General features: G+C 55.6%; 1 protein-coding gene across 1 annotated transcript in view; it reads left to right on the forward strand.

The window, feature by feature from the left end:
• IGSF9B (immunoglobulin superfamily member 9B) overlaps positions 1-14,444 on the forward strand; it is a gene marked incomplete at both ends in the record, with an annotated part of 34,985 nt that extends 20,541 nt beyond the window's left edge. Inside the window, 8 exons of the mRNA XM_080357850.1 lie at positions 79-254; positions 529-755; positions 916-1,000; positions 2,337-2,498; positions 3,193-3,238; positions 4,309-5,934; positions 13,766-13,887; positions 14,221-14,444. Coding sequence (XP_080213976.1) covers positions 79-254; positions 529-755; positions 916-1,000; positions 2,337-2,498; positions 3,193-3,238; positions 4,309-5,934; positions 13,766-13,887; positions 14,221-14,444 — 2,668 coding nt within the window. The remainder of the gene's footprint in view (positions 1-78; positions 255-528; positions 756-915; positions 1,001-2,336; positions 2,499-3,192; positions 3,239-4,308; positions 5,935-13,765; positions 13,888-14,220) is intronic.
• Between the last annotated feature and the right edge of the window lie 4,065 nt (positions 14,445-18,509).

Below are 18,509 nucleotides of genomic sequence, written 5' to 3' on the forward strand. Positions count from 1 at the left end.
CTCGAGAAGTTAACGCTGCCTCTTTGTCCTCCCTGTTGAAGGCGCCGTCCCTGAGGATGCTCCCTTTTCTCTCGGCAGGGTGAAGCGAGCCCAGTTTGGCCCCCACGACTGGCTGTCTCTCCCTGTGCCAGCTGGTTCCAGTTGGCTACTGGTGGATACCTTGGAACCTGAGACTGCATACCAGTTCAGTGTCTTGGCTCAAAACAAGCTGGGCACCAGCTCCTTCAGTGAGGTGGTCACTGTGAACACTCTAGGTAGGTCCTCCATGGGCACATGGGAGGAGGGGAAAGGGGTTTAGGAGGCCACCAGGGAGGAGTGTCCCTTTGCCTTGGTCCTTGTGTCCTATCTGCCACTTTTGCATATCTGAAATAAGAAAGAACGTGGCAGAGGTGTGCCCTAAACTCGCAGAAAACGGGAACTGCCACTGTGGTCCATTGGCCGCCAATGGGATGCACATAGAAGAGAATCCTCTGCGCTTCCCCTCACCCCATCTCATAGGTGTCCCTGTCCCATCTGCTCTGTCCCCAGCATTCCCTGTAACAACTCCAGAGCCTCTGGTGTTGGTTACCCCACCGAGGTGCCTAACAGCCAACCGGACACAGCAAGGCGTCCTCTTGTCGTGGCTTCCTCCCGCTAACCACACCTTCCCCATCGACCGCTACATCATGGAGTTCCGCGTCGCGGAGAGGTGGGAGATCTTGGATGACGGCATCCCGGGGACCGAGAGCGAGTTTTTTGCCAAGGACTTGTCCCAGGTAAGCAGGGGCTGCCCACACTGTAGCTCTGGTGTCACACCATCTGCTGCAGTTCTGGGAAAGCTTTTGGGGTGGCTTGATCCCCCTGCTGGGGTCTTCAAGCAGCTGGGCAGGGTTGGAGGCTGTGGTGGGGACCTGATGGGTGTGCTTGGTGTTGCAGGACACCTGGTACGAGTTCCGGGTCCTGGCGGTCATGCAGGATCTCATCAGCGAACCCAGCAACGTTGCTGGTGTGTCCAGTACAGGTAAGGGGGTGACTTGTGCCCTCTCGTACCTTCTGCCTTCTTCTACCTCCAGCTGTGGGGGCATCTTTGCTTCTAGCGCTTAGGTCGTGCATCAGTACTTATTTACGGCAGTTTTTGTGCTTTTGCCTGAGATGCTCGGATGTGAGCTGGGCTGATGGGGACACGTTTAGAATCGGTGTCCTGGGCACGCTGATGGCCCCGTGCAAACAGACCAGGGGCACTCTGAGCGGAGGAGGACAAACCGCCCCAATTAGTCCTTCCCGTGGAGCGCAGTGTTGTCAGACGTCCACTGGTGCAGAGGGGCAGCACATCTCAACCCTGGAGGGTACCTGGAGAACAAAGCTCTGCACAGCCTGGAAATGGGAATGAAAAGTGCAGAGAGGGAAGCGTAGCACTGCAGTGCAGAGTCCGAGGAGAGGGGAAAAAAAGCCTTTGCAACAGGAGACTGCAACACGCTGCAGCATGCGCGGGTACCCTGTGCCTCCGTGCAACTCGGAGGATGCTCCTTGAGCAAGGGATAGACGAGGATGTGTGATTGCGATGGGGAAGGCAAGGGTGGAAGGAGGAGGGGGGATGCGGCAAACCCCGTTTTTATGGCTCTAGAAAAGCCAAGGAGCCACCCAGCTCTCTGCATGGTCTGTCTCTGCCCCCAAGTGGTGCCGGCACTGTGCGGGAGCTGCCTGCTGCAAGCTGCCGCTCGCTTGCCCTTGCTCCTCTCGCAAGGTTTTCCTGATGAGGTTTGGCAGCTCCCGCGGGGTGTGCGTGTGCCCCAGCCCCTGGCTGCTGCTCGGCCAGGCTGAAGGATGATGCTCCCAGCAGGAGAACGTGTGCTTGACCCTGCGTGCGAGCGCACGGCAGGAGAGCTGCTGTGTGCAGCATTTGCATCCGCAAATGGCCGCAGCTGAAGCTCTGCTGGTGCTTCGGGTGCGCTTGTGGTTAGCGAAGGGGTGCGATGGGGGTTTGGAGGCCAGTTTTCAATTAAAGAGCTGAAGAATGTTGAGAAAGGAGGAAACACCTTGTGCTGCTGCAGTCTGAGCTGCAGCAAGTTGTAACTGCAGGTTTGGCGCAGTTGTGCGCGCTTATACATTAATGCGTATTTGTGTGGCGCGGAGGCTTCTTTGCTGAGGGTCCACAAAAAGGTTTATATGGTGCAAGGCTGGTGAATCCCTCGGCACTGGCCTGCAGCAGCACTGACTGCTCTCCCCATGCAGGTTGGAAGCAGGGGCTGTTTTTGAGATTATCATTCCCCGCACCAGGAATGAGCTTTGCCCTTCATGCAGGGGTAGGTCCGCGGGGAAGGCAACAGACACCTGACGATTGGTTTTTATTCCCCCAGACGTATTCCCTCAGCCTGACCTGACGGACGAAGGTCTAGCCCGCCCGGTGCTGGCCGGCATCGTTGCCACCATCTGCTTCCTGGCTGCTGCCATCCTCTTCAGCACACTTGCCGCCTGCTTCGTCAACAAGCAACGCAAACGCAAGCTCAAGCGCAAGAAAGGTGAGCCCGTCCCCGCTGTGATTCCTTCCTCCTCCTCCTCATTCCTCCTCCCTGTTTGTGTTGTGGTGGTAACGTTGTCCCTGTCTGTCTCTTCTTCCGTCCGTGCGCGTCCTCAGGTGAAGCCCTGAATTCATCCCCTGGCTGTGCCTGAAAGCGTCTGTGGTCGGGAGCGGGAGAGGCAGGGTGGGTGACGAGGTGACAGAGAAACTAGCTGGGGATTTCCGAGGGAGCGCTCTCACGTGGTGATAACTCCTAGAGCTGGGGGGTTAGGGCTTGGGGCATCCTCTGGGTCAGAGATGGGGGGATCGCTCCCGGGAGCTGGGCTTTCCAGCTCCATCCCACCAGCAGCAGGGAGTGTCCAACAGCAAAGGAGACCCTGCTGCTCCTCTTCACGAAAACTGGGGCTGCCAGCACCTTGCAGGAGCGACTGGCAGGGAAAAGGGTGTTTGGGGAGCCATAGGGGCCAGGGAAATGGGGCTCCTTCTCCTCTAGCCTGCGGGACTGCGGTGACAGGCTGGGCAGGACCCGGTGTCGGGAGCTGTTTGTTGTCAGCAACCATTAAAACACTGGAGCAATGAAACCTTGGCCTCTCATTGAGTGTCTTTTGTTGTCTTGGTGTTGAGTTTGTCTTCTTGTTGTCATTGTTGCGCCTCCTTAGCGTTCTCTCTTCTTTCCCCTTTTTATTCTCTTCCAGACCCTCCTCTCTCGATAACCCACTGCAGGAAGAGTTTGGAGTCCCCGTAAGTATCTGTCTTAGATGCGGCACAAGGCTGTGGGTCCTCAAGGTGCTGTCTCCTTCCTACAGCTGTTGCAAGGCTCAAATGGAAATGTCTGACCTTGTTTGGTTGCTGCTGACGAGTGGTTTTTGGTGTTCCCCGACCTTGTGGGAACACACCAGTTCACAAGAGACAAATGGGCTTTGGAGCAGAAAGCAGCAGGGACGAGTGCAGCAAGCTTAGTGTAGTTGTTGAGTCATTCTCTGTTGGCTCTGTTTTTTCTTGGGAAATTCAGGCAATGTTACGTGCGTATCGTTTCTCTTCCCATGAAGAGTGCCCCACTGAAGCCTCTTGCCAGATGTGTCTGAAGTTGGTGGATCGTGGTGCTTACACAGCCCATCAAAAGCATGTCTAGCTGCTAAACAGTGGGAGCATCTCCCCAGTGCGAGCTCGAGAGTCCTAGATGTGGATGCCTCATGCTTTGGCTCCTGAACTGTTGCAAAATGTCCTGGTGCTGGTTGATCTTCATCTTGCTTTTTTTGTTTCATCCTCTGTGCTGAAATAATGGTGCCTGCACCATCTCTGTTGGTTCTACTATCATATGCCTTTCAATCCTGTTTGTCCGAGGTTTTCTGGATAGGGATGAGCAAACTAATCTGATGCTTGCTGCCTTTTGAGGCTCTTGAGTGTGGAGAACAGGGGGAAAAAGTTGGTCTGCTGGCATCTCCAAGTGAGATGCTGCGTTCCGCAGGAGGGGACATTGGCCTGATGTCCTTCCTCTCGGTTGCTTTCCTGGGTGTGGATGGCTCAGGAAGCTTCTGAAGGATTTGGGAGCGGGCTCTGGATCTTTCATCCTGCTGGGGCCGTGGAGCTTCTTGCGCGGTGTTGGTATGACGTGCCTGCCGTGGAGGGGATACCAAGCCTGCTGAGCTCCACTCCCTCTGGCCATGGTTACCCCCCCAGATTTCTCCTGGTGGTTCTTCTTTTGCAGGCTGGTAGCACTTGGTTTTCCAGTTGTGTCTGGTGCACAAGAAGACCTCTCCTCTCCCCTTCAGGTGACCGACCCTTCTCGGTTTTTCTCCTCTGTGGTCCAGGTTGTCTTCCGGCAAGGTGAGTCCTGAGAGCATCCGCACGCTCCGTCCCCCCTCGGAGTCCTCGGACGACCAGGGCCCCCAAGCCAAGCGGATGCTGAGCCCCACCAAGGAGAAGGAGCTCTCCCTTTACAAGAAGACCAAGCGAGCCATCAGCAGCAAGAAGTACAGCGTCTCCAAGGCGGAGGCCGAAGCCGAGGCCACCACCCCCATCGAGCTCATCAGCCGCGGACCGGACGGCCGCTTCGTCATGGACCCGGCAGAGATGGAGCCCTCCCTGAAGACGCGGCGCATCGAGGGCTTTCCCTTTGTGGAGGAGACGGACATGTACCCCGAGTTCCGGCAGTCGGACGAGGAGAACGACGACCCCATCGTCCCCGCCTCCGTCACGGCTCTGAAAGCCCAGCTCACCCCTCTCTCCTCCAGCCAGGAGTCCTACCTTCAGCCACCAGCATACAGCCCCCGGTTCCACCGGGCGCTGGAGGGTCCCGGCGCCCTGCAGGCCACCGGCCAGGCCCGCCCGCCGGCCCCCCGGGCTTTCCACCACCAGTTTTACGGTTACCTCAGCAGCAGCAGCCCCGGGGAGGTGGACCCGCCGCCCTTCTACATGCCAGAAGTCAGCCCGCTGAGCTCGGTCATGTCCTCCCCGCCGTTGCCCGCCGAGGGGCCCTTCGGACACCCCACCATCCCCGAGGAGAACGGGGAGAATGCCTCCAACAGCACGCTGCCCCTGGCGCAGACCCCCACGGGGGGCCGGTCCCCCGAGCCATGGGGCAGGGCTGAGTTCCCATTCGGCAGCCTGGAGCCGGCCCCCGCGCCGTTCCCCCACCAGCTCCAGCCCTGCGAGGCGGGCGAGGGCACCCAGCCCAGCGGCTGCCTTCCTCGGGGGCCACCTCCTTCCTCCCTCCAGGTGGTCCCCGCGTCCTACCCGGGCATCCTGCCCTTGGAGGCACCAAAGAGCTGGACCGGCAAGTCGCCTGGCAGGGGACAGGCCTCGGTGGCCACCACCACCAAGTGGCAGGACAAACCTATGCAACCCATGGGATGTCAAGGGCAGCTAAGACATACCAGCCAAGGTATGGGCATACCCGTGTTGCCTTACCACGAACCGTCCGAGCCCGTCGGCCCCAGCGGCACAAGCACATTCAGCCTGGACACCAGGTGGTACGAGCCCCAACCCCGACCTCGGCCCAGTCCTCGGCAGGTCAGGAGGGCTGAGCCCAGTTTACATCAGGTGGTGCTACAACCTTCGAGGCTTTCTCCTCTGACCCAAAGCCCCCTCAGCTCCCGCAACAGCTCCCCGGAGCTGACCGCCCGTGCCCGGCCCCGGCCGGGCCTCATCCAGCAGACGGAGGTGTCGGAGATCACCCTGCAGCCCCCCGCCGCCGTCAGCTTCTCCCGCAAGTCCACGCCATCGACGGGATCCCCCGTGCCCAGCAGCCGGGGGGACAGCCCCAGCTACCGACCTGCCACCGCCTTCACCCCCGTGGCCACCGGCTACTCCGGCTCCCAGGGCTCCTCCCTACCCGTGGACACCATGGATGTTTTTGGAGACATCCCCTCTCCCAGGAGGGCCGGCGAGGAGATTCTCCAACCAGAGCCGACATCCACCACGGTAGCCGCCACGGGGTAAGTGTGTGACCCCCGTGGTGCCCCCCCATCCCCGGCCCCTTCCCGGCTTCCCTCGCCCCGCCTCACCCGCTCCCTCCAACTCCCTCCCCGCCATCGCCATCCCAACTCTTAGGGTCTCTCTGGGCGCGCTGCAGCATCCCTTTTGGAGATGGCGACCCCGCGGGCTTTGCTAGGAAGAGGCCGGTGCCGCGGGTTGTATGGCCGCTGCCTGGAGGAGCCGGGTTTTAGGCAGGCGAGCCTCCCGGTGCCGGCACCGTGCTTGCCTCCTCCCCTGGGGAACCCGGGGGCACTGTGACTTGGGTTACGGGCCGTCTGCCAGGCTCGCAAAAACCTGGCTCGTGTAGGTAAGTGTCCTGGTGTCACTGGCGGTTGTTTCCTTCTTCTAGCTACTGGCTCTTGGCTTTCTTCGAACGTTAGGGCCGCTGCGCCTCTTCTTCCTCCTCTTCCTTCCCGCGGAGTCTAGAGAGCTTTAATGCATGAACAGAAACAGCTATCACGGTCGCCGCCCCACCTGCAAAAGGGATGCTGCAGCCCCAGGACGCGGGCAGGGAGAGATCAAGGACTTAGCCACACCAGCAGCATGTCAGGAGAGGAGGAAAAAAATAAACAATAAAATAACCCCAGCGGAGATCGGGAGGCTGCCGGCACACTCAGATCCTGCCCTAAAGAGGGATGTGGCTGCACTAGACAGTAGCGGCTGGTTTTCCAGGTACCAGGGTTGCTCCAGGCAAAAAGCGTCTCTCTCTCTCTCTCTTTCTCTCTGTATTTCTCCTCTTTCCCTCCATCCTTTGCAGCACCTTAGACCCCGTAGCCGTGCTTTCGTCCCATCTTTTCGTCTCGCTTCATTTTGGCTTGTTGTCTGGTGGGGTCAAAGCCCCCTCTGGCTTGTGGCAGAGAGGACTCGGGGGGGCCGGGGCGCCCAGCCCCGTGGAGCCGGTGTCGTTGGAGGTGTATGGAGAAGAGACGTGTGTTTTGGGGAGGGGGGAGGCAGCGTTTCACCCCGCAGCGCCCTCCGCATTTCACTCCCACCCTCTGGTACCTGGAAGCGTTATGGCCTTAGAAAAGCCCTCCGGCACGGCTGAGGTGCGCAGGGGGAAGGCAGGAGGGCTCAGGGCAGAGGATGGGGAGGGAGAGGAGCTGAATGAGCCTGAAACAACTTCTTGGTGCCTCTGGAAAACACAGCTATGGAGCGATGCAATTAAGCATGTAGATGTAGGTCCATGTCTCCCAGCCAGGGCACCCCGAGGAGACCCAGCTCCAGGAGAGATCCGTGTTAGAGCAGCACTGTTGTCCGTGCTTTTACGCAGTGTATCCATTCGCTTTGTTGATTATTGTTTTCTTTTCTTCTTTTTTCCTTTCTCTTCTGTTTCTTTCCCCCTTTCTTCTCCAGCCTCGTTTGGTTTGTGTTTCAGTTTGGTTTCTTTCCCTCCTTTTTCCTTTGGAGTTGTTGACGTGCTGATGTGTTGCGGAGCTCGGCTCCTTGCGGGTGTTGATAACTGCTTTGTTTTTGATTAATCTCAGCTATCTGGGCAGTGTTGTCGAGACAAGCTTCTCCTCAGCTCAATAGGTAAGGGTGATCCATGTCCGAAAGGATGGTGTGGGTGCTGTGGAGGGTGGCCGGGAGCGGGGCATGAGAGGGGACACGGAAGGGGCTTTTCCAATACCATCTCTTCCTTTAAAGGGGAATAAGGAATCGGAAAACACTAGGAAACACCTCTGGACGCAGAGTCTCTGTGGCTTTTGGGTTTCCCCTCCCAGCAGCATGCTGCTGCTCCCCTGCCTTCAGGGGGGCGGCGAGGCTGGAGAGCCCAGGGGTGGCCACCGTGTCTTGGTGTTGGGCTTTGGGATGCGTCAAGGTGCCGTCTCCCCATGGCCACTGTTCCTTGAAGGACAGCGACACGTGGCACCCTCGGCCCCGGCACGAGGGTTGTGTGGTGTTAGGAAGGTGCCTGTGGAGGTGGAGTAGGTCCAAACCAGGAGGAGCTCCTGGCCACCCCCTGGAGCCTGTTAAAACAACCACCTCTGCAGCAAACAGCTGCAGATAGAGCTCTGAGAATCGGGCTCCAAAATCAGTCTCCACTTCCAGTCTAGGAAACGGAACATTTCGTTCCCATCAGTACCTGGATCCGTGTTTTTCTTCCTAAGTCTTCTCAATCACAGAAAATAGAAGTCTTTTTTTCAAGATGATTGGCAGCAGCGTAACTACAGTTTCAGACTGCTGGTGAGGTGGTTTGTTGTTCTCATAGTCACATTAAAACCCCCTCCTCTCCAAAATACTCCTTTTAGAAAGCTTTAAGACTTCCTCTGCCCCAGCTGTAATTGAACAGCCCTAAGCAAGAAAGGCTCTCCCAAGAAAATAGCTCTTGGGCTGCCTTTGTGGGGCTAGTTTCTTAGGTGCCCGTGGGCATCCCTGGAACTGGGATGGAGTAATCGGGAGATGGTTTTCAGACCTTACAAGCAGAGGATGTCGCTGAAACTGCTAAAGCCAGGTGAGATAATAGTAATTCCTGATGCCAAGAAGAGGGAATGCTGAGCCATTTGGCTGTCACCAGGCTGGTTATAGAAGGAGAGGTGGGATTGCAGGTTGGACTGTTTCCATGGCCTGGCCATGCCCAGACTTCCTTAGGACATGTCTTCCAGAAAACTGAAGCTTTGCTGGTGTGGATGGGAACAGTTAAGGTCCTGGCCAGTGCTCTCCTAACAGCCTGAGCACATTTGAGCCTTGCAGCCTTCAAAGCTCTGAAGCACTTGACCACCTTCTTCTAGTGTTCTCCCCTGCTGATCCCAGAGCAGGGTGTCCCATGAAGAACAAAGCTTGGTGAGATCCAGACCGTGCCAGACTTGTTGAGCAATGGGGAAGCCCTCGGTGAGGATGCGGCTGTTTCCTCCCCTCTTTTTCCATGGTGTTTCCCTGCCCTGGCAGCATTAGGGACATGAGCAAATGTGGCTTTGGCGCAGCAGAGGTGAGTCCAGGCTCACGTCTGAGTTCGGTGTGGCTCTTGCACAGGTGGCTCCTGTCGCTGGTGACGGGTGCTGTGGGTTGATGGGGTTTCAGGAGCATGGTCACATCACCAAGCAGGACATCTGCTGAGGAGCAGCCCTGCGTCCTACTCCAAGATGCTGCTGGGGACTGGAGTTACAGGAGCGACTCCAGAGCCATTATCCCTAAAAAGGGGGAAGCCAGAAGAATAAATCTCTATTTAATAAGCAAGGAATCCTGTAAAGAGCCCAGCCAAGTAATTTCTTGATGATTTGGGGTCATAAAATTGTCAGTGCATGCAGAGCGCAGGGATTTTTATACCAGACCAGCCAGATTTCTGTGCTGCAGTAATAAAAGCTGAGAGGAGGAGAGGGAGAGGCAGTTTGCGGGCTCGGTGGTGGCTGTGGCACAGCGGCTTTTGCTGGGTGAAGGCTGGGTAGTTTTTACTGACTGGCAGAGATAGATAATGCCGGTAGTGAGTCGGCACGAGCGGTTTTCCCATCTTCTCTTCGGAGGTGGCGCGTGGTGACACATCTCCTGGCAGTGCTGGGTTAGCGGTTGGACTTGATGATCTTCAGGGTCTTTTCCAACCGAATTCTATGGTTCTAATGGGGAAAAGGCGGCTGTCTTCTCCCTGCAGAGGGAAACCCAAAAACCACAGACAAGGCACCGAGCCCCTGCGCCCCTGGTCACCGCAGCCTGTCCCGGTGCCGGGGCCTCGGTCGCGGTGAGTGACAAAGGGACGCGGGTGCCGGGCGTGCAGGAGGACGAGCACCTCTCGCTCCCGCTTGAAAGAAAACAGGTTCCCCTTTAAAGACTGTCCATGTGCTGATCCTCTGCATGTGTTTCATGCCTCCTCCCGCTTGGAGAAGTTGTGAGTCTGCTTGTCTGAGTGCGTTTTTCTTCTCTTCTTTAATTATTATGATTTCTTTTTTTCTTTTCAGTCTCTTTAATTTACTTATATATTTTTATCACTCCTGTTTTTCATTTATCTTCCTCTCTCCTCCCTCCCCTGTTGACTGTATCTCCCTCTTCCTCTCCAGTCCGGTCCCTTTTCCCTCGCCCTCTCTCCTCCTCGTTCCTCTCCCCTCAGCACGGTGAAGTCCCTCGTGTAGGTGAGTTGTGGTGCCTGCAGACCTGGAGAAGGGACCCCCCCTTTCTCCGGTGTGCTCCCCACTGCGACCAGCCCCTTCCTCCCTCATTGTGGTGCCTTGGCAGCAGCAGCTCTGGGGCCAGGGGCCGTCGCCGCTGTGTTTCTCTAGCACCTCTCACGATGGAGGATCTCAAACGATGCGTGATGGCATCTTGGGATGGAGGCAAAGGGGGAATTCCAACCGGCAGGACATCTCATGGGATCACACTTGAGGTGAAGTCTCACGCAGGAGAATCGAGCTCTTTGTCTGAGGAGGATGAAGGCTTGAAGGATGCGGTGGCTGAGACACGGTGGGCTCTGGTCCAAGTGGATGCTCTAACTGGTCCAAGTGGATGCTCTAACTGGTCCAAGTGGGTGCTCTGACCTGTCCAAACCATTCCTGGATGTCACTGTCTCAAGGAGAGGAGGAGACAGGGAATATCTCCTGACACCTCCACAAGATTAAATACATGTATTGCGCCCTTGAATCTCCTAGAGCCTTATTTTACATGGGTACCTCCTTTTGGGTGGAAAGAGCTTTAGTGATTCTTTCATGGGCCTTCTCCCTTGCATCTTTGCTTTGGATGTGGAAACACATTTGAAGAAGAGCAACTGAGATGTGTGTTGGGTTGGATGGCTCCTCTACCTGCGTCCTCTGTGCTGGAGCTCTCGGGGTCCCTTGGTACCTTTGTGGCCCCTCCAGTGCCTCTCTGTCCATGCACTTCAGACTCCTACTCATTCAGAAGGGTTGTCCTTTGAGTACTCGAGGAAAACCGCTGCTCTGGGTGTTTGTGGCATCACATCAGGCATTCACATGTGCTTCTTGAAGCTCCTGTGCTTGGGTCCACACTGAAGACTCTAGAAGTTCACCCTCCTCTCTGAACCTCTCATCTGTTGGTGTTCAAGATATCTCTCGTTCATGGGCAGCTGCCCAAAATGTTACCTCTGAGGGCAGGAAGAGGCTTTTGGCTGAGCTTAAAATGAAAACTAATTGGAAAGAATCGGAGTCCTTTGAAGAAATAAAGGGTGGGTAGAGCAGATAAAATTTGGCTGGTGAGTAGCATAATTTTGTCCTCCTCTGTATCTCTTCCTTGCCAGAGGTCAGACAGTATTTATAGTGACACGTGGGTTCAGTGCGCTCACTGTTTGTATTTGTGTGTATAAATACAAGTCCAATTATGGAGAGCTAGTGGAAATGAGCTTCAGGCAATTTCCTCGTAATCCCTTGCGTAAATCTGTCTAATTTTGTCAACGTGCCACAGCAGCATCTTCTTAGAAGGAAAAAAAAGAATGGAAAGAGCAAGAGCCTTGTACAAGTTGAGCTTCAATAACATGAGCAAAGTTGCCTGGGTGGTAGGAACAGGCAGTGGAAGGCAGATGCTGATGGGTGGGACGGTGACAGGATTGCCAAGCTCATAGAATCATTGAATTGGGGATATAAATGGGAAGAGCGTGTGCCAGGGGTGCAGCTCAGCAGGTAGTGCCCAAACCAAGCTCGGAGGCACTGCTGGCAGCATCTCTCTTGGGAAGAAGACATTTGAGCACCGCAACTGTATGGGCTTGTAAACCTTGTCTTTCCAACGAGGGAAAGCTCTCACTTGGATCCAGCCAGCAGGATCACCAGCTTGTCTGATGAGTTGCTTCATCTTCAGCTGATGTGCTGCTCTGCCGAGAGCTGGAACGGAGATCTCTCCAGGAGCATCCGTGCCTTGATGTCTCTGTTGTGATGGGAAACATGAGAAGAGGCTTTTCAATGCCCAGCGTTTGGGTTTCTGTTGCATCTGCTGTGCCCCAGCTGCTTCATCAATTCACACCGCGCTTCTCTTGACGCTCTGCGACGCTGCTAGCAGAACTGAGATGCTTTGCGATCACACGCATCACCAAAAACAACTACTCCCCGAGGGGAAAAAACATCTCTTGGGAACTATTTGCGTGTGCCACTCCAGCTGAAGTATCACCGCCCGTCAGCCGCTGGGGATCTCAGACGTGGAGCCCAAGGGAGATGAGGAGCTGCAGGCTCACGTGGGTGGACGTGCTCCTGTACCGCAGCCCAGGTGTGCCATGCTCTGCAAAGCCAGTGTTTCTGCAGCGCTGGATAGGTCCCACCTTACTAACAGAGCAGGAACGAGACGGATGAGTTTGTCCATGTGTTTTTGGTGACAAAGCAGGAGTCTGAATGCACTGATGCTGCCTCCTTGCAGTCAGCTGAGGTGACTCTTCTACCTGCCCACCCAAGCCAGGGTTTTGCTGATCCCTGCCCTGCTCACAGACACCTGAAGATGCAGGAGTTGCCATCAGCGCTGTCCTCTGCGTGGCTGTTTTGAAAAGGTTTGGTCACTGACCTCCAGTCACCAAGTTATGAGAGCAGAAAAGTGTCTTTTCTTCCTTTGATGGGTAGGGCAGGCTTGTTAGAGGCACGCTGGTTTAAATCTCCAGGCTTTGCTCTCCAGAGCCTGGCTTTGAGCTTTGGCTTTAATGCAATTAAAGGTGCTTTGTGGATGCTTCCCCTGTCATCTCTGGGCACCTTGTGTTGCAACCTCTGTGGTGATTCAGGCTGATCCCAGGTTGCTACCGGTGGCGTCTGCTGCTCCTTCTGTGGCATTAGGTGTTGGTGCACCTTGGAGGGACATGGGAGCGAAATGGAGAGGGGGAAACAAGAGGGAAAGCAGCAAGAGGGGGGGATGCTGTGATGCGTTATAGATGAGAGCTGGACCGATGCTCTGCTAAGGAGGTTTTCCCCTACTGCCCTGCTCTCCACAGCAGTCATACTGTCCAGCCCTTGGATTGGAAAAGCAGGTACAGCGAAGAAAGTAGAGTAAAAAAAACCCAAACAACCTTTTTGCAAAGGGGAGATGACTTAGCCTTGAGCTGGTTCCTGTAGAAGAGTTATTCCGGCGCTAAGGCTGGAAAACTGTCCCTCAAAACTGCTGTCCCTCCTGCAGGAAACACCCCGTTGCAAATCACCTCCTTGTCCCTGGCTATAAGACCTTGTCAGTGTCATCACTTCAGTGTCCTGTCCTGCAGGGCAAGAAACCCCAGCTCCCAGCCCGCGAGCGTTAAGGAGTAGATACTCCCATGCTGTTGCGTCTCTCGTTGCTCATAGCAGGGACCTGGGAACGCGGTACCGCTCCCGGCTGTGTCGGCGTGTGCCCTCTGTGTCCCTGTCTGTCGTGTGGCTCCCGGTTGGTATATTTTGGCAATGGGAGTGGGGCCAGGCCCTCCCCGCTGTTGTCTGCCCTGGGTGGCTCGTGGTGCCCGTCCTGGTGCTGCCGTGCCGCGTCTGCCTGTCTCTTCCTCTCTCCATCCCAAGGGGTTTCCCACTGCTTCCCCAGAAATGCCTTATCGGACATAGGATCTGCCCCGTCCTTTTTTTATTTGATTTCATCTTTTTTTTCCGTTTAGCGGTGCTGGGCATGGCAGGCAGGTGAGCTGGGGTGCCGGCAGCTCTCTCAGGCGTTGGATGGTGCCGGTGGGTCTGGCCGGGCTTGCGGCACCACTTGGCGATGCGTAGGAGATGTAAGGGGACAGCAGGGGACACGCTCGGGCGCCTCGCTCCGGCACATCTGGCTGGCCCAGCTCCCTCGGCCTGGGGTTCTCACCATTTCTTTTTCCACCGCAGAGCTGGCTGGGGTCAACCGATCCCCCGCCGGGGACATCCGGAGGCTGCGAGCGTGGCCGAGAGCCACTGACGGTGCCTGTCTGCTTTTCCTTCCTAGAAAACGTCCATCTCCGTCCGGGGACGCTGCTGCACCTGAGAGGCTCGAAGCTCTGAAATACCAGCGGATAAAGAAGCCCAAAAAGTCATCCAAGGGCTCCTCGAAATCCAGAAAACAATCCAGTGAGTGCAAGGGCCCCGTGGTCCCCAACAGCATCCCCAGGAGAGGTCTCCAAGCCCCAAAAAAGTGGTGGCTCCTCGGGCTGCTCACCCACACACTGTCCCTCCCCTGCTCTCCCCCTGTCTCCAAACCCCTTCCACGCATCTCCCATCTCGACTGATTTTTGCTTTGGATTTTATTTCTGTGCGTTAATTTAATTTTCCCCGATGCCCAACGTGTTCCTTCCTTACCAAGCAGGCGAGTTTGGGTCCAGGCTTGCCGTAACCTCCCCCTTAGGGCACGCAAAGCCCACCGCTGCCGTCTCCGGTCCCATCCGCCTTCTCTGTCTTCCACAGACGGCTCTGCCTCCCAGGTTCAGCACCTTCCCAGCTCTCAGGTACTGTGGCCTGACGAAGCTGTCTGCCTCCGCAAGAAGAAGAGACACCCTCGTCAGGACCCCTTCGCCCGCCTCTCGGCGCTCAAGGACGACCTCTGCCACCGCCAGCTCCCCGAGGACCAGACAGCCATCCTCAACAGCGTGGACCACGAGGACACCGCCGGCCACGCCACCTTGCTTTAAACCTCGGCCCCAGAAGGTTAAACAGGGGGTGGAGGGAGCCGACATCGCGCCATGGGGGGGACGGAGAGATGGGGAGAAGCCCCTACGCTGTGCCGTGGGGTTTGTGGTGGGGACAAGCTTGGGGGGACAGGGAGGATGCTTGGGGCGTGGGGGCTCCTCGGATCCGCTTCTCCCCCCACCCCGGATGGCTGCAGTGGGGTGAGAAGCTGTGGGGGGGACAGGGGGTGTTGCATCTCGGTTTGGGAAAAGATCTCTAGGGTTAAAAGGTGTAGACAGAGCTTTTGACATCTGCTTCTGCAGCACGCATTTAGGGAGAAAGTGTGGGATCGAGCAGCTGGTCCTCAATCGCCGGAAGAAATTAAATGACACGGGGTGTAATTAATTGACAAGAAACTAAGAACCCAGACGGGAACTGGTAATCCCATGAATCTGATTATGATAAAAACACGACCAAATAATCCCAGGAAAGCTGTAATTGTGAAAATCTCCCTGCCTCCCCCTTCCCAGCCTCCTTTTATGTGAAGATAACAGCAACAAAACCATCCGTGACATCTTTCCTTACCTAGCTCTGAAAGGGAAAACCAGAAAGACCCCGAGCCTTCGAATCTGTCTGAGATGTGAGAAATCACCATTTGTCTGTGCAAATGCATTTGAACCTTGTTAATGTGTTAACCATTGCCGGCGCGCAGGTATGGGACTGTTCTCATCCAAGGGTGTTTTCCCCCAAAGTACGGTGCGTGTCAGCTCTGATGGGGGTGGTTTTCATTAATTCTTCCTGACGCTCCGCGTATCGCTGGCAAATGTTCTTCAGTGCTGTGTAGTGTGATTTCTGACTACGGTAACATTTGTAATCTTGATGCATAACTGCAAAATGGGGAGATGTCCCAATCAAATGGGGTTTGGTCCCAAAAAGCCTCCATTGGCAGATGCTGAGCCCCAGCGAGCGTGGCTGGAAACCCCCAGCTCTGCGGATGGAGACGGATGGCTCCTCGGAGCGACCGTGCAAAGCTAAGCTCAGCGTTTCGCGTCAGCTTAAAGCACCTTGCTGCTGGTTTCGCTGTTTTTCCCCTTCTTTCTCCTACTCCAGCCCGGCCGTGTTGGCTCTGACACCCGCCGGGGTTGTGTCCCCTCCCTTTGTCCCATCCGAGGAGACCCGCTGTTCCCCTCTCGGTAATGCTGTTCTAACTCTTCACCGGAATGTATTTCCTCTTCAAAATACTTAGGGTAGGTTTGTCGGCCGGTGGTTTTCTGGATTGCATAGGCCTTTATATTTTATTTGTTTTAGCAGGAAAGGTGTAGCCCTCCCCGAGAACAGCCGGGCTCGCTTTCCTGCTCTGCCTCCACTCTCTGACTGCGTGGCCTTGGGCAAGTCACTCAACCTCTCTGTGCCTCAGTTCTCCCATCTGTAAAATGGGGATAAGTCATAGCTGAGCACTTCGGACAAGCACTTGGTCGCCTGCAGACTGCAAGTGCTCTGTAAATGCCGAGTGCTAACACCAAGTGATCCCTACCTTTAAAATATTTATAGGTTTGTTTGGGGTTTTTTTGAAGTGGTAAAATCAGCCGCTACATCCAGGTTTGCACAGTTCTTCCTCTGCGGTAAAGTGCTAAACCCTCCAGCCTGCCTGGGAATAAAATACCAAGTGTTTCATGCGGATATTCTTGCTTTGAGTGGATTCAGGCTGTAGATGAAACGTCAGGAGAATCGAAGAGCCTGCAGGCATGTTTTTTGCCCCAGGCCCTCCATTTGCATACAAAACATTTGTTTATTCCCAGGTAGAATTGCCAAGAGATTCTCCGCAATCTCGCCTTTAATTCTACTTTGCCTTGGTTATTGCTCTTGCTGCTGGTTGAACCTCGAGGGGCTTAGATGTTTGGAGAAAGACGTGATGCTTTTGGCCAGGCAGCCGGGATACAGCACTCCAACCACGCCATGCTCCCCGGGAGCTTTTAGGTTGGAGCCTGTTTATCATTCTGCCTCCAAATATCTGGTTTTGGAGGCTGTGCTTCATTTCCCAGCAGGATGCTTGGAAACCCGTAGCCACGGAAAGCAGAGCGCCGTGTCTTTTCCAACCTCGAAGCCCTGACGTAGGTTTGAACCACTTGACAATGAATCTGCTAAATCGATAATGAGATATTTCTGAGCTTTAACAACTTTGTGTAGATGGTCTTCAAACCGTGAGTAGGTTTGTCTCGTGAAGGAGGGAGGGGAATGCCCCTCTCTTTCCAGCCTTGCACCAGGGCTTTATATCAAGTACGTGATGAGTGACCTAATGTAAGACCCTCAACCATCAGAGCGTGAATTCAACGTCGCTAACAGTATGACTGCAAATTTCTTTTATTTGAGTGTGTTTTAGGGATTCCCCCTAGAATCCGCTCGGATCTGAATTGATTTAATGCCATTTGCCCGCTTGGCAGCGGGGGGAAAAACAACCAAAACCTCTGCCTGGTTAACTTCAGCTCGCCGGTAACTTCAGCAGTGCGGCGAGCCGGCGTGGTACGGTGAGCGATGCAGTGACGGGCCGGGATGCTCCCGATGGACAGGTGACAATCGGGGACAGGGGACAACCCGGCCGGGGGGAGGCATGGAGGCTTCGCGCTGCCCGTGCCACGGTTCACTCGCTCTTCCTTTCGCTCTCGTTGCCTCAACCTCTCTAACCGGGGGTTGCTTTTTCATTTGAGTGCTTTCCAAACTATTTACGATGCCCGTTTGTACGGGCAAGGCCGTGTCTTCAGGCTCCTGAGGTCGCTACCTCGGGACCGTGCCCCCGTCCCGTCTGAAGGAGCTCTAGAGGACTTTGGAGCGCAGGGAAGGTTTGACGGAGCGCGCCGGCTTGCTGGGGTCAGTCTTTTGAGAGTTGTTTTCCTTTTGCAGGTGTTTTGAGCCGCCGGGCCCCCCCTGCTTTTCATGGTCCTCGACCTTTAGAGGCTGGAGCTGCAGCCCTCTCTCTTTCAGCCGTGTACCCGCCACGCTGCTGGAGTGGGGAGTCCCGCCCGGGCGCCTCGTGGAAGCGGCTCTTCCCTAAAAAACCATCCTTAACTCCTTTCCCCGCTAGACCGAGTTACCTTCCAATAGACTCGGGCTGTGCTTTGGCAGACGGGCTCACCTCTTGCTTTGGCAACCTCCTCGCTTCTCCCAGCCCTCTGGTTTCCATGCCCTTCTCGCTCCTTCTCTCCTCCCGCGGACCTGGGACGTCGAAGCCGTGTCAGACGATGCCAAACGCTTCCCCCATTCCATCCCTGTTCGAACTCCGTTTCGCTTTGGTGGTTTGCAAACACAGCTGCTGCTGCTGCTCCATTTTTTTTTTTAGTTTTATTTTTCCTTTCATGCTGCAAAATATATGTTGATTTTTATCTTCCTGGGCCAAACTCTCTTATTTTGTAAGCTTGTCTGAGGTAGAAGGCTCTTGCTTCACCACTAAGCGTACGATTCCTCCCTGCACGGTGCAAGCGCGGTGTGTTCCATTAGGTCCCTTGGAAAATCCTGGGCCATGGTGGAAAAAACACCTCTGAATCACAAGGATATTTGTCCCTGGGCACCAGCCGGGCATTGGGAGGTACTTGCTGCAAGGTGGGGATGCTCCAGCGCCGTTTTTGCGCCGCTGTGGGGTTTTGCAGCATTTGGCAGCCCCAAAGTGAGGGAATGATGTGGAGAGGTAGGTACAGGAGTGTCGCCGAGACCCCTTGGAAAGAGGGGGTGCTAGGGGGTGCCCCCGCACCCTCCCCATCACACCCGTGGCAGGTGGTGGGGCAGGGAAAAGGCTTTGCCTGCTTGTCCAGCGGGAGCCGCTGAGAAATCAGCCGTGTATTTTTAAGGTCATTTTCCCACAGAAGCTTGGTTTAGTAATGTTGATGTGAAAGAAAACGCAGGTTAGTAAGTGGGGAGAGAAAGGAGCGTTTGGGGCTCGTTTGCAGGGCCCCGTTTCGGTGCCTGCTGTTAACTGCATCCGCGGGCACTCGGAGCGATGGGTTTGTAGGATGGGGGAGCTGGAGGGTCTGTCACCCCTGACATGGGGGCTGGTTTGTGGTTGCTGGTGGACCCCAGACTGTTGATCTGATGTTCGT

This window comes from Nesoenas mayeri (assembly GCF_963082525.1).
Source record: "Nesoenas mayeri genome assembly, chromosome: 22".
In the NCBI taxonomy this organism is placed as follows: domain Eukaryota; kingdom Metazoa; phylum Chordata; class Aves; order Columbiformes; family Columbidae; genus Nesoenas; species Nesoenas mayeri.